The following is a 13,378-nucleotide window of genomic DNA, read 5'->3' as shown; positions in this document are numbered from 1 at the left end:
TACGTAAAGATTCCCTAGACTCAGCTATGCATGGTGGTAGCAGGTACCTAGGTGTCTTATATGAGCATCATATTTGGGAATTTAGCTCGTCTGCAGGAACCCAACACGCCTAGGGTGCTATCAGAAATTGGGCTGTGCCGCATACATCCCTAGGCATGCATTGAGATGTGTGCGGCATAGCTCAATTGTTAGATGCCCATTGGCAGCACCTTGGACGCTGGGCTCCCTGGAGACGATCCTGATCCCATATTTGGACCCCCAAAAGAAAGAAAAAAAACGTAGTCTAAGCATGCATTCCAATTTCTTCTAGGTGCATTTTCCTTTGTAGGCAGCACCTTAACAACTAACTACTTTGGAAACCATAACTTAAACTTTTTTTTAGTGCAATTCAAGGGCCCATTGGCCATCAACCTCAATAGGACCCCACAAAGAGGCAATGAGGGGACCCACAAGGGATCAAATATGGTACCCAAAGGCTCCACTTATTGGAAAGCAAATAAATGTGGACTAGGTATCACTAAGAAGACTTGAACCACCAATCAAACGCCTGACGCAGATCTCCCAAGAGACTAGCGAACCACCAGGGCAAGGCCTTATGAAATTAAGGTATCATGTTAGAAACTTGGCATTGTACTTGAAAAACCAACATAAACGCAAGCTAGATCCTTTAATGACAATAAAACTAGATTAGCATCAAAGCCCCAAATGAATTGCAAGTCACATCAACCCCTCCAGTAATCTAGTGTTGGGTTAACTTTGAGTAACAGCCAAGCAATGAGAAATCATTGAAACTAGGGGGTGCAACTGGAGTGGGCCAAGGTTGGAAAATTGATGAATTTCAAAACAAATCGAGCCCAAACACAGCAAAGCCTGGTCCATTTTGGTCCAAACTTGAGCTCCAAATTGACCTTTGTTGCTCAGGGTCCAGATAATCAATAATTATAATTTTATTATGTGAAAAAGAATGTTGATTGGTGGCACATCATTACGTCCGGACATAGGGTTAGTGAAATGATCACCGTACTCCCCCATATTGGATGTCTGGGCGTGTGCTCAAACTGGCCATGCGATCAGGTATCATTCTCTCTCCCTATTATCGTATAAGGGATTTTCTTATGGACGCTTTAAAGTGTTAGATAAATTGTTACTTTACTTTTTGCCTTATTGATATAATGTTTTTTATTCCAATGAGGATAATTAGTGTCATTTCACATGTATACTTACAAATTTTAGAATACAATGACAACTTTTCATAACGATATAATGATAAATCATTTTCAAATTCTTACAAAAATAAAAAAAAATAAATCACTTTTAAAATTTTTGAATATTCATTTATACTCTTCACTTAAAGAACCTTTAGAAATAAGACAGAAGACAATTAAATGGATGTGTCAAATTCTAAATACACCCATATAAGTGTCATTTAGACAATCTCATTATATAATGATAGGAATGCCACTTGGGCCAAGTTGGGCCAGATGCTGTCAACCTTGATTGTGTCGTCCATTGTGCTGCCCAATAAGGTTGGGACCAACTTGATTCAGCCCAAATGGCATAGTTTTATCAAATTGAAGTGGCTTGGATTGGGGTAATGTTAAAGGTATCAGTGTAGAATTGAAACCGAAAATCGGAATTAAGACCAATTGTTTAAAACTAAATATAATTGAATCATAAAAAGAAGAAATTTGGTTTTGCTTTTGAAAATTGAAAGTTCATTCTGTTCGATTTTAAAATCGATTTGAACCATATAAATTGTAACCTATTTATATCGAATCTGAATCGAATCCAAACATAGTAATTCCTAAAAGGTTGAAATTAGCTTTCATTCCGTCTCTTCTGCTACCTTATTCGACTAATGAGTAATGACTCTCATCACTTCTCTTATATGTAGTTATGTACTTTGTTTTTTTTTCTCTCTCAGCTTGATACATAGTTGTTCTCGATAAAGTTTGGACTGATTGACAATATATGATGATATGGATTCACGACATTGAGAAGTTTTCCACATTTTATGGGATATGAAACAATTATTTACAATTGTTGTTAATGTTAATATAAAAAGACAAAAAAGAAAAAAGGATAGAACCCTAGTTTTTCTAGCTCACTTAATGGCTGCTAGAGACTGGGTCGAGCACCTCACTCAAACTTTCTTAGATGTCGATTGTATCTATTGTCGTTAGGTTTTTAATGTTATATTATCTTTCATAAAAAAAAGAAGTCAGTACGAAACATTCCCAAAGTCGCATACGAACCAAAGTGGTGATACGAACAAAATCGAATAAGTAAAAGCTGAATTACGAGAAGTATAGAAATCAAATTGAATAAAATTGATTCGATTCGGTTTGATTTTGGTTTGTACATGTTACATCTTGATTCAAACAAAAAAACCAACTGGTTGACACCCTTGGCTCAACCCTAGTGCGGCTGCATAATCTGGTTGGTCCGTGTCAGGTTACAAACTAGGGCTGCAACAGGGTCCGGTTGGGCCGGGCTTTATAGAACTCTAGTCCAACCCAGAGTCCCCTTAGCTGGGCCTAGACCTGACCCGACCCTAACTCAAGGCCTGAAAATCCAACCCTAACCCGCCCTTAGGGTTGGGCCGGGCTGAACCTGATTGGCCTTGATCACGAGGAGAGGGAAAGAAATGCATGGGCTGAAATGGGCCGGAGAGAAAATTATCACTTTTACGTAAAATAACACTATAGTAAAAATGATTATATCACTTATTATCTTCATATATAATATATTATATAACAGAATATTGGTAAACTTTAAAGTTTATGCTATATATATTTTATAATATAACTTAAAACAGAGTCGGGTCAAGCTAGGTCAGGCTTAGCCCGAGGCCTCAACTCTGGCCCGACCCAACCCTGATTCAAAACCAGAAATTTTCAATCCTAACCCGCCCTTAGGGTCAAATATATCAGCCCAGACCCTTTTCGGACTCAGGGCGGGGCTCAGGCCAACAGGGCCAAACTTGCACCCCTAATACAAAATGGGACATATGCGGACCGGTCAAGCGCCACTTGCTTGGACAAGCCCGGAGTCTGCGCACGTTAGAAATAGTTTTGGCTGAAAGAGGGATGTAAAAGAGCAGAGAGCGAGCGAAGGGAGCGTTGCAGGTCGCATTTCATTGCATTCGCAGGTAGAGAGCAGCGGAAATCACATCTAGCAAAACCATGGCCCCAAAAACGAAAGAGAAACCAAAGCCTTCGTCTTCATCTCCATCACAAGCACCCGCTGCTATCGAAGATCTATTCTCCTCCCTAAATCGACACATTCAGCGATCCGAGTACGAATTAGCCGTAAAAGTTGCTGGTCAAGGTTTTCACATCTTCCCTATCGTTCCATTTCTTATTGTCGTATTCTGTTACTACTGCAAAACTTTATTTGTTTTTTATCCCTGGATTCTGGAACTTACTTTGCAGTTATCGCAATTAACCCCGGTGATGAGGACGCACTTCGTTGCAAAATTGTGGCTTTGATCAAAGCCGATAGCATTGATCGTGCGCTTTCGACAATTCAAGATTCCGAGAAGGCGAAAATCCCAATTGATTTCAGTTTCTTCAAGGTAAACAGCTCACAGTGCATTCCTCGTTTAGTTTAGCACACCAGGAGCACATACTGCATTTTAAAATCGTTTTCATGTTGAAATATCAAATATATGTTGACTTAGTTCCACATGCCGCTTCTACTCTTGTTACCATAATTTACTACATCAAGTTCAAATTTATCAGGACTCCACAAAACGGGGGTGAGGGGTCATCTCCATTTGCCTTAGGTTGAAATGATCGATGTTTTACATTACCAGATGGGCCGAGAAGTGTCATTTTGGTATTCGGGCAGTTTAAACTGATTGAATCAATGTTATTAAGGCCTATTGGTCAAGAAGTGCAACTGGATGCTTTATTCAAGCAAGTGAAGCATTGCATAATCTATGCTGACAAACACAGGCTTGATATTTGCTCTTCTGGAGAAAATAAAGCCCACTCTATATTGTAAAAATTGTATAGGCTAACAAACTTAAGCCTTTTAATCTTTTCACTGGTTATGTACTTGTCTCCCACTACTCACAATTTATGTGTTTTTTGTGATTTTATTATCATATTATTATAGATTCTAGTAAGTTATTTCGTATTATCTCTGTCATTGATGTGCATTTTATGTTATTTCTAAGTGTTTTTATTATTTATTGTAAAGAGTTTTTTAAAAAATGTGACTCACTCCTGTTTGGTTCATGCCTTACCTTGTGCCTTGCACCTCAAGTGCCTGGAAACCATGGTGACTTGAGTGCGCCAACTATGTTTAGAGCTTTTGATTGAAATTCTGAAACAGATGCCTTCTCCAAATTTCTTCAACTGTTTTGTACTTATCTAATTAATTAGAACAAAATCTATTCTGAGATTTAAGATACTGCTACCCGGGGTTACGTAAACAGCTCCATGTTTCATTTTAGTGCGTTCCCAAATGGCATTCTTTTTGAGGGTGGGCCTTGATGCAACGGTAAGGTTGCTCCATTGTGACCAAGTGGTCATGGGTTCGAGTCTGGAAACAGCCTCTCCGTGAAAACAGGAGTAAGGCTGCGTACATTATGACCTTCCCCAGACCCCGCAGTGGCAGGAGCCTCGTGCACTGGGTACGCCCTTCTCCAAATGACATTCTTTTTCTGAAATTGACCATGGATTTCCCTTGCATGTTACTGTAAAATTTGTTTCATGCTTTGACCATGGTTTTATGTTTTGACATGGATCCTCTCTCTTTTTTTACATGTAGGCATATTGCTTATACAGACAAAACAAGTTAGAAGAAGCTTTGGATTCTTTGAAAAGCCAAGAGAGGAATTCAACTGCTATGCTACTAGAATCACAGATTCTATATCGGTTAGGAAGAATGGGTGCTTGTATGGATGTTTACCAGAAGCTTCAAAAGTTCAAGATTGATTCACTTGAGATAAATATTGTTGCTGGTTTGATTTTGGCTGGAAGGGCTTCAGAGGTCCAAGGTACAATGGATGCACTTAGAGTTAAACCAACTAGCAGTTTTGAGCTGGCATACAACACTGCTTGTTCTTTGATAGAAAAGAAACAATACACTGATGCTGAACATCACTTACTCTCGGCTAGAAGGTAACTTGCATTGCTGAAATATATAATCCACCATTTGACTCAACACTACTAAGACTTGTCCCAGTTTCTTGTGGTTGGCTATAAATCCCATTGACTTATCTGCCGTTCCACTCTACCTAGGGCATATTAGCAGATTTATCTTTCCGGATGTGTTTAATTATGCTTTGGCCATCTTATTTCTTATGCAAGAATTATTGGCTAAGATATTTGGCATGGAGATTGTTTCACATGTTTTTCCTGCTAAAGCATATTCAATTGGGTATAAAATGTTCTTGCTAGGGGCAGGCCTAGAATGACAATAGGAGAAGTGGTGAGGAAAGGCATGCATAGTTTAGGCATTGTTTCGAGTATGACCTTGAAATTGAATAGAGATGATTGGAGGGCTAGGATCCATGTAGGCGGCCCCATTTAGTTTGGGATAAGGAGGTTGTTGTTGTTGTTGAAGGCGTTTTTCATATTGTTGCTTAAGTTTAATAATTTGTATCGATTCTACAGCCCATTGGAGGGCAAGGATCCATGTAGCCAACCCCATGTAGTTTGGATAAGGCTGAGTTGCTGTTGTATAATATGTTCTTGCTATGTACATGCATGTGTCCCATATTCATTTGTGGTTTTTTGTTTTGACATTGAAGTCATGGGAATTTGTGTGTTCAGGAAATATTAATGTTGGCTGCATACATTATGATCCTCCCCAGACCCCGCAGTGGCGGGAACCTTGTGCACTGGGTACGCCCTTTTTTCGGAAATATTAATGTTGGGAGGTTCATTTGTGCCTCATTAGTTTAGAGAAGGCATATGGCTAAGGTCTTTAGAGAGGACATTTGGTAGGTTGATGGGAAAAAAAGTGTCTCAAGTAGATAAATCAAGATGTAGCCTTTCCCTTAAAATTTTATCTTTAATTTCCCCACTTTGTTTTGATCCAATGTCGGAGAACATAGTCACATGGATAAAAAGCTATGGATGAGATGCATGTAGACACCTAATTCTCACAACATAGGAGTATGTAATCAAGGATTGTGTATAACAGCAATCGCACCAATACACAGTCCATGCTAGCAGTCTAAGGAATAGTTCTATTAGGTATACAAAAAAAAAGGGGGAACAATTCTATTTGTTTTAAGATTTTTTTTTGGGGGGAATTCTGTAATGCGGAATAAACTGGAACATACTTTCAATAGGACCCATCAGGCCTGCTAGTTTGTCCATCTTTGTCTTCTTCTTCCTTCCTAGTTCTGGCGATGGTGGTGGTTACAGATGTGAGGCTTTAAGATAGAGTTGGTCCTTAGTTCAAGATACACATTGCTGTTTTTAGGGCTTCACTTCACAAGACAAAGAGAGATCATAATTACTAATCATGTTTCTTACCATGTCCATAAGTATTTGATTCCTCCTTTTGGAGACTTCATTTTGATTTGGTGATCCAAACATGGTATATTGAGCTACAATACCTTGCTCTTGTAGCAAGTCTTTGACCAGACTTTGTGTACCTTCCATAGTACTCACCACATTTATCTGATCTGACAATTTTTATCATCTTGCCAGTCTGTTTCTCTACCTTTACTTTGTAGTTCTTAAAAGCGTCTAATGCTTCATCCTTATGAACTAGAAGATGTAGATACTTGTATCTCGTATGATCATCTAAGAAGGAGATAAAATATCTCTGGCTGTTTAGATAGGGTGTGGCAAATGATTCACAAATGTGTGTGTGCATGATTTCGAGTGTCTCAGTACTCCTCCTAGCACCTTTTTTTTTTGTCTGGTTGGTCTGTTTTCCCTTATAAGTACCAAACTCAGTAAAATCTAGAATCTCAAGTACTCCATCGTTTACCAACCTTTTGATCCTACCCTAGAGATATGACCTAATCATTGGTGCCATAATTTAGAGATTTATCATCTACAATACATCTTTTAGTGCCAGTATTAACAGATAAAGATAGTAAATTACTTTCAAATTTAGAATCTAAATACATTAAATATAAACCATCCACAAGTGATCCAGAACCAACCACGGCATTGTTCTTTAACAACTTAAAAGTTGTTCCAACAAAATTAAGAATATATCCAAAAGATGTCAATCTAGACACGGATACTTAGAAAAGGACGAAATATAGAAAATCCCCTCTAAATCCAAGACATAACCGGATTGCAACACTAATTTGTAGACTCCAACCACCTCCACTTGAGAATGCATCCGGTTGCTTGAATAGATGTATATCGCACTTTCCGTCAAAGGCATTGTCTGAATGTCTGGCTGTCTGCAGAAAGCACTGCAAAGTATTGGCAATATGAATTGTAGTTCTAGAATCAATCCACCAAAAAGCTGTAATGAAAATTGATTAAATTGGATTCATAACAGACAAGAGTCTAAACATACCTTTCTTCTCCAACCACTGCCTGAACTTGATGCAATCCTTCTTCATGTGTCCCTTTTCCTGCAAAAGAAGCACTTGGGAATTGCCTTCAAGTCTTCTTTCTTGACATGCATTTTCCCGTTGTTCTTCTTCTGAAAGGACTTGCTGGACTGTCCTCTTGCTCGAGTGGTCAAGTGTGCACTCTCAACTGTCTCACTCTTCAGTCTCTTTTATTTGCATACACGTGGTCAAGAGCTCATTTATTGACCACTATTGCTGATGTTTGTTGTAAGAAATTTTGAAGGGACCAAATTCTTTAGGGAGAATATTCAAAATGAAGCACACTAAGAAAGGTTGAGATGTTTATATGCAGAGTCTTCAATTGAGCTGTCATATCTCTCACTTGCATAATATATGAGCTTACACCTTTGCTACCATTGTACTTGATGGAGCTAAAATTTTCACTTATGGTCATGGCTATGGCTTTGTCTGAGCTCACGAATTGGTCATCGATTGCTTTCGTTGAGGCTTTCACCTTATCACAGTCTGGAGTCGACCATCTTATGCTCTTGCTCGCATGAGCCTTTGTGAGCATTAGTCTAATGCAGTTAGATCACTCCCATCTCTCAAAATGTCTCTCTCGGCCGGCGTACTGGACTCCGTAAGAGTGGCAAGCTCTTCTATATGGAGTACCAAGTCGAGGTTTATGCTTCCAAAGGTAAGGAGAACTTTCTCCTTCCAATCAAAGTAATTGTTTCCAATCAAAGTAATTGTTTCCATTCAATACCGGGAGACAAAATTGGTTGTCTAACATAACTGTAAAACAAAACAAGCATACATACATACTAACATACATGAATATGGCATGCATTAAAATTTATACTAAAATTATAGTGACAAAACAAAGATCACTATAGCCCGCCAGTGGGCTAAAGCTGCAAGTTGCAATGATTTGTACCCTTATATTGAAAATAGTCGTGTGTTACAGACCGGTCTAATTTTCAGTATCAGGCCTACATTCATTATGACTTACCTATGGGCTAAAGCCGTAATTACAATGGCTTGAAAACTTTAAATGACAAGACTAGAATGCATCGCATCAATGCAAGCTTCTTTGTGGGCAAAAGCTGTCCTAGTGCTTTTCATTCTATCTTATCCCTACTGCTATGCACGAAAATTGTCACTTCTATATGGGGAATGTCCATGTACAATTAGTTGCAATTTATAATGAGTTGCTAGAAATATCAGTTTATGAGATTTAATGATGGTGACGTGGCAACCAAAACCCCATATTTCACTGAAGGGCAACAGACCGATGTATGGGATCATGCATGTGTATTTAAGGGGAAAAAAAAAGGAAAAAAAGAAGGAGAGGAGAAGAGAAATCTAAAGAGGTGGAAGTGTGGAAACGACACGACTGTGACGGAGGAATCAAACCCTTCTCTGCTTCTTCTTCCTTCATCTTTCTTCTTCTTTTTCTGATGGCACCATTGTGCCATCGATCCTCTCCCTCCCGTCTCCTCCCTGAAACCCTCTCTCCCATCTCCTCCCTAAAACCTTCTCTTTGCTTCTCTCTCTCTCTCCTCCCTGAATGCGACTGCGTAGTACAGCTTCTCCACCTGTAGAACTGGGGTTGTTGGGCTCCACCTCTCTTATGGTGCTGGAGATAATGAAATCAGCTCCCTTGACATCCTTGAACGACTTGTAGATGATCTGGTGCATCACCGTCCACATGTTGGTGATTTGGTGGCCTGCAGAAACAAGAAAAAATTAGATGTACCAAGTGAGTTGAACTGTTTCCTGCAATTGCGGTCAGTCTTGCTACCTCTTTAGTTGCCGTATGGGGCCCGACCATAAAAAACCATGCCTTCTGAGCCGAAAGCAAGGCCCGTCTTCCAAATCAAGAAAAATTGGCTCGTTGGGAAGAAAGATTGAGTGCAGCCTGCAGACCACATGTATGCACAGTCAGGTTGCTCACATAGCAGATCCCTCTCTCTCGGGATACTAACCATACGTAACAAAACATGGCATGCACACCTAGGGAGCCTGTCTGCCTAAGCGACAAGGTGCTGGTCACTACCTTGGGTCGCCTTGTTGCCGTGACAACTATATTTATTTTTAAGAACCACACACAAGGCTAGGTGATGGCAAGCTATTGTTGCCACCTATATCAGGTTCAGTTCCATTCTGTTTCATTTTATTGTTATTGCTTGTTTGTGATGTTGAATAACTTGTTTGCCTCTTTTGATGTTTGTTTTCTTGTTTTATCTTGAGCCTTCCGTGAGAAAACCTCTCCAGTTCAGAAAACTAAATACAGCAAAACCCATTAATCATGTTTTCTTTTGCCAGAATCGGTCAGGAAACACTAATGGAGGACAACTGGGCTGATGATGAGATTGAGACTGAACTTGCTCCAATTTCTGTCCAGCTTGCATATGTTCGTCAGGTAAGTTTTATGGTTTATAGGATTTTATTTTAGGCAATTCCTTGAAACTGCCTGTAATGCAAATTGCCTCGTTGCTTTAGCTACTCGGACACCCCCAAGAGGCCATTGAAGCTTACACAGACATTATAAGCCGAAATCTGGCTGATGACTCGTCACTTGCAGTGGCAATAAATAACCTTATCTCATTAAAGGGTCCGAAGGATGTCTCTGATGGCCTTAGAAAACTTGATCGGCTAATAGAAAAAGGTAATGAAGGTCAGAGCTTCCAGCTTGCTCGTGGATTGGACTTGAAGCTTTCATCAAAACAAAGGGAAGCAATATACACTAATCGAGTGCGTCTACTTCTTCATGCGAATAAGTTGGATCAGGTCTGTGCTTGTGATCCTACATATCTCTTTCTGTTGTTTACTTTTGTAATCAAGGTGGTCAAATCTCCTGGGCTTGGCTAGGCGACAGACCTCCTAGGCTGCCTAGGCATTGCCCAGGAACTGGACAGGACAAACTTTGGCTCATTTTTCTCTTGATGCCTGCAGAAGTAGTTATTTGAGTACATAAAGAACGCAAACATGGATGCACTTTGGCTCATTTTTCTTTTGATGCCCGCAGAAGTAGTTATTTGAGTACATAAAGAACGCAAACATGGATGCACTGAAGTCCAAAAAGAGAAACTAGATGTCCTCAATCTTCATATGAAGAACTCTAATTCTGTCTCAGTGTCTCTAGTAGTTCTATTCTAATGGTACTGGGCTGTTCACCTAGTGAAAAATAGAGCCTAGGTGCATGCCTAGCAGCCAGCGCAGGTGGCTGCCTGGAAGATTAGGTGCACACCTTCCTCAACCTCGCCAACCTGCATTCATCACCTGGTTGACTAGACGCTGCCTGCGCATCACTGTGACAAATTGGTTGTAATATGGGTAAATAATAAATACGCCACCACCCCACCCCCCCCCCCCCCCACAAAAAAAAGAAAAAAAAAAAAGAAAGAAAAAAGGAGGATGAAGGGGAAGTTTGCCAAAATTGATCTGTTTGTGGCAGAGGGGTGAAAATTTGGATCTTGATCTTTGTGATGTTGAGCTTGGAGGTAATTCTATATTGTCTTACATGTGAAGCAGCGGATGTCATTTATGTTATGCTATGAAATGTTCACTTGATGCTCTCTAAATTTCATGTGGCCCTTTTTTCCCCCTCTTTTCTTGAACTTTCAAGAGATTAATGATGCGACTTTCAGTTAAATAAATAAGAAACTGATGTTCCTATAGGTGTCTTCACAAATCTTGACTCTTTTGCAACCGCTTTCATGCTTGTGTCTGCTACAGGCTCGGGAACTAGTAGCTGCGCTTCCAGTCATGTTCCCAGATAGTGTGATGCCCATACTGCTTCAAGCTGCCGTTTTAGTGAGAGAGAACAAGCCTGGAAAGGCCGAAGAGATCCTTGGGCAGTTCTCTGACAGGTTCCCTGTGAAATCTAGGATGGCCCTTCTTTCACGGGCACAGGTTGCTGCTGCTGCAAGCCACCCACAGATTGCTGCAGAGTCCTTGGCGAGGATAACAGATATACAACACATGCCAGCCACCGTTGCCACCCTTGTCGCCCTAAAAGAGCGTGCTGGGGACATTGACGGTGCAGCTGCGGTGCTTGATTCAGCAATCAATTGGTGGTCAAATGCCATGGCTGAAGACAACAAGCTCAACATCATCATGCCTGAGGCGGCATCCTTCAAGCTCAAGCATGGGCGTGAGGAAGAGGCTGCAAACCTGTACGAGGAGCTAGTGAAGAGTCATGGGAGTGTTGAGGCTTTGGTTGGGCTGGTAACCACGGCTGCTAGGGTGGATGTTGAGAAGGCTGAGGTATATGAGAAACAGCTGAAGCCGCTGGCGGGGTTGAAGGGGGTTGATGTGGAAAGCTTGGAAAGGACATCTGGGGCAACACAGAAGGAAGGTGGGGGCCGTGTGGTGAATATAGAAGCCTATGAGGAGGCGAAGGGTAAGGTGAAAGCAAAGAAGAAGAGGAAGAGAAAGCCAAAGTATCCAAAAGGGTTTGATCCTGCGAACCCAGGGCCACCACCAGATCCAGAAAGATGGCTTCCCAAGAGGGAAAGGTCTAGTTACAGACCCAAGAGGAAGGATAAGAGAGCAGCTCAGGTAAGAGGTTCCCAGGGTGCAGTAGTGAGAGAGAAACATGAAGCTAGTGCTGTCAATACTAACAGCAACATTTTAAATTCAAAGTCGAGCCAAACAGCGGCATCTTCTTCAAAAGGACCCTCAAATAATGCAAACTCAGAGCAGTCCAAGCCTACTTTGTCAAAGTCATCTAGAAAGAAGTCAAGAAACTAACTAGGCAAGAAATCAAAATTTTGATTGAAGAATTTTGAGTTTTTCAGGTTTATCTAAAGATGTTTATTTGGAAGGTGTTTTTGGTTCTCTTCGTATTTCATCTTTTGGCCTTCTTGTAATCTTGTTAGCGAGATTTATTGAATTAGGCACACTTGAGCTCTGTTTGGATAATTGGAACTCCACCCAAACCCACATGTCTCATGGATTGATAGATTGATGTAAAAAGCAAAAACCCTTTGAATCCCCAAAGAATTAGTGGAAAAGGGGTTAGCATCCCCCCCCGCCCCCCTTCCTTTAGGGTAACGTAGATGTGGCCAGCCCAAAATTTTGTGACATGATATGCTTGTTGGCAGGTAAAGGTTCCTTACCCACCTATCAAGTTTCATCAGAATCGGAGTTGGTTAAGTGGCATAACAAAACTTAACTATGGGCATATGACAGGCTGAAAATAGATAGATGCATGGATGTAATTGGATTGTATTCAAATTTAGAATTTGACAAGTGGTCAATCTAGATGTTACACTATCCAATGATCGGTATCACTACTTCATTATATCATGTGGCAAAATTAATTTGATAACAAAGTAAGCTTGTCTTGTGGAAGCATGAAATGACATCCTATTTCTTCTGGGCTTTTTTGTGTAGTTTAATTCCTGAGAATGAGTGTCATCCAACGATTGGTATCGCCACTTCACTCTAATAAGATTACGTGTTGATGTTCTCTGTGCCGTAGCGTAGCTTGTGTCTAGACACATGGGTCTATCATTCAGGGGGGGTAGGGTGGTCATTTCACCCACCTCCATGTGTCTGGGCCCAGAAAACCTGAAATCTGGTCATAGTGTATTATTTTTCGGGAAAAAGAATGCCACCTGGTCACGCAGCATAGCATGTACCTGTGCTTAAACACAACACAGCAGTGAAAAGACCAGGGGTGTGTCGGTCATTTTGTGCACAACTGTCTGGATGTTGGTACACGCGCGACCGGCTAGCGTTCTTCCTCGCTAATTTTTTATAGGGGTAAGGCTCTTTGCCATATAGTGTCTGATGATGGGATTCCATATGGGGAACCGTACACGAAATCGCGAAGTGGGGAGACCAGTAAAGAGAAATTTCGAC

The 13,378-nt window shown here is 40.7% G+C and overlaps 1 protein-coding gene across 1 annotated transcript; it reads left to right on the top strand.

Moving 5' to 3' along the window:
• Positions 1-3,087: 3,087 nt before the first annotated feature.
• On the top strand, positions 3,088-12,324 carry LOC122670476 (signal recognition particle subunit SRP72-like). The gene is made up of 6 exons (XM_043867365.1): positions 3,088-3,330; positions 3,435-3,577; positions 4,780-5,132; positions 9,833-9,929; positions 10,010-10,297; positions 11,246-12,324. The coding sequence occupies exons 1-6, from the start codon at positions 3,186-3,188 to the stop codon at positions 12,260-12,262; spliced, it is 2,043 nt and encodes a 680-aa protein (XP_043723300.1). The 5' UTR covers positions 3,088-3,185; the 3' UTR covers positions 12,263-12,324.
• The last annotated feature ends 1,054 nt before the right edge of the window (positions 12,325-13,378 follow it).

Source organism: Telopea speciosissima, chromosome 8, assembly GCF_018873765.1.
Source record: "Telopea speciosissima isolate NSW1024214 ecotype Mountain lineage chromosome 8, Tspe_v1, whole genome shotgun sequence".
NCBI lineage: Eukaryota > Viridiplantae > Streptophyta > Magnoliopsida > Proteales > Proteaceae > Telopea > Telopea speciosissima.
This window is presented reverse-complemented; position numbering and strand designations above follow the sequence as displayed.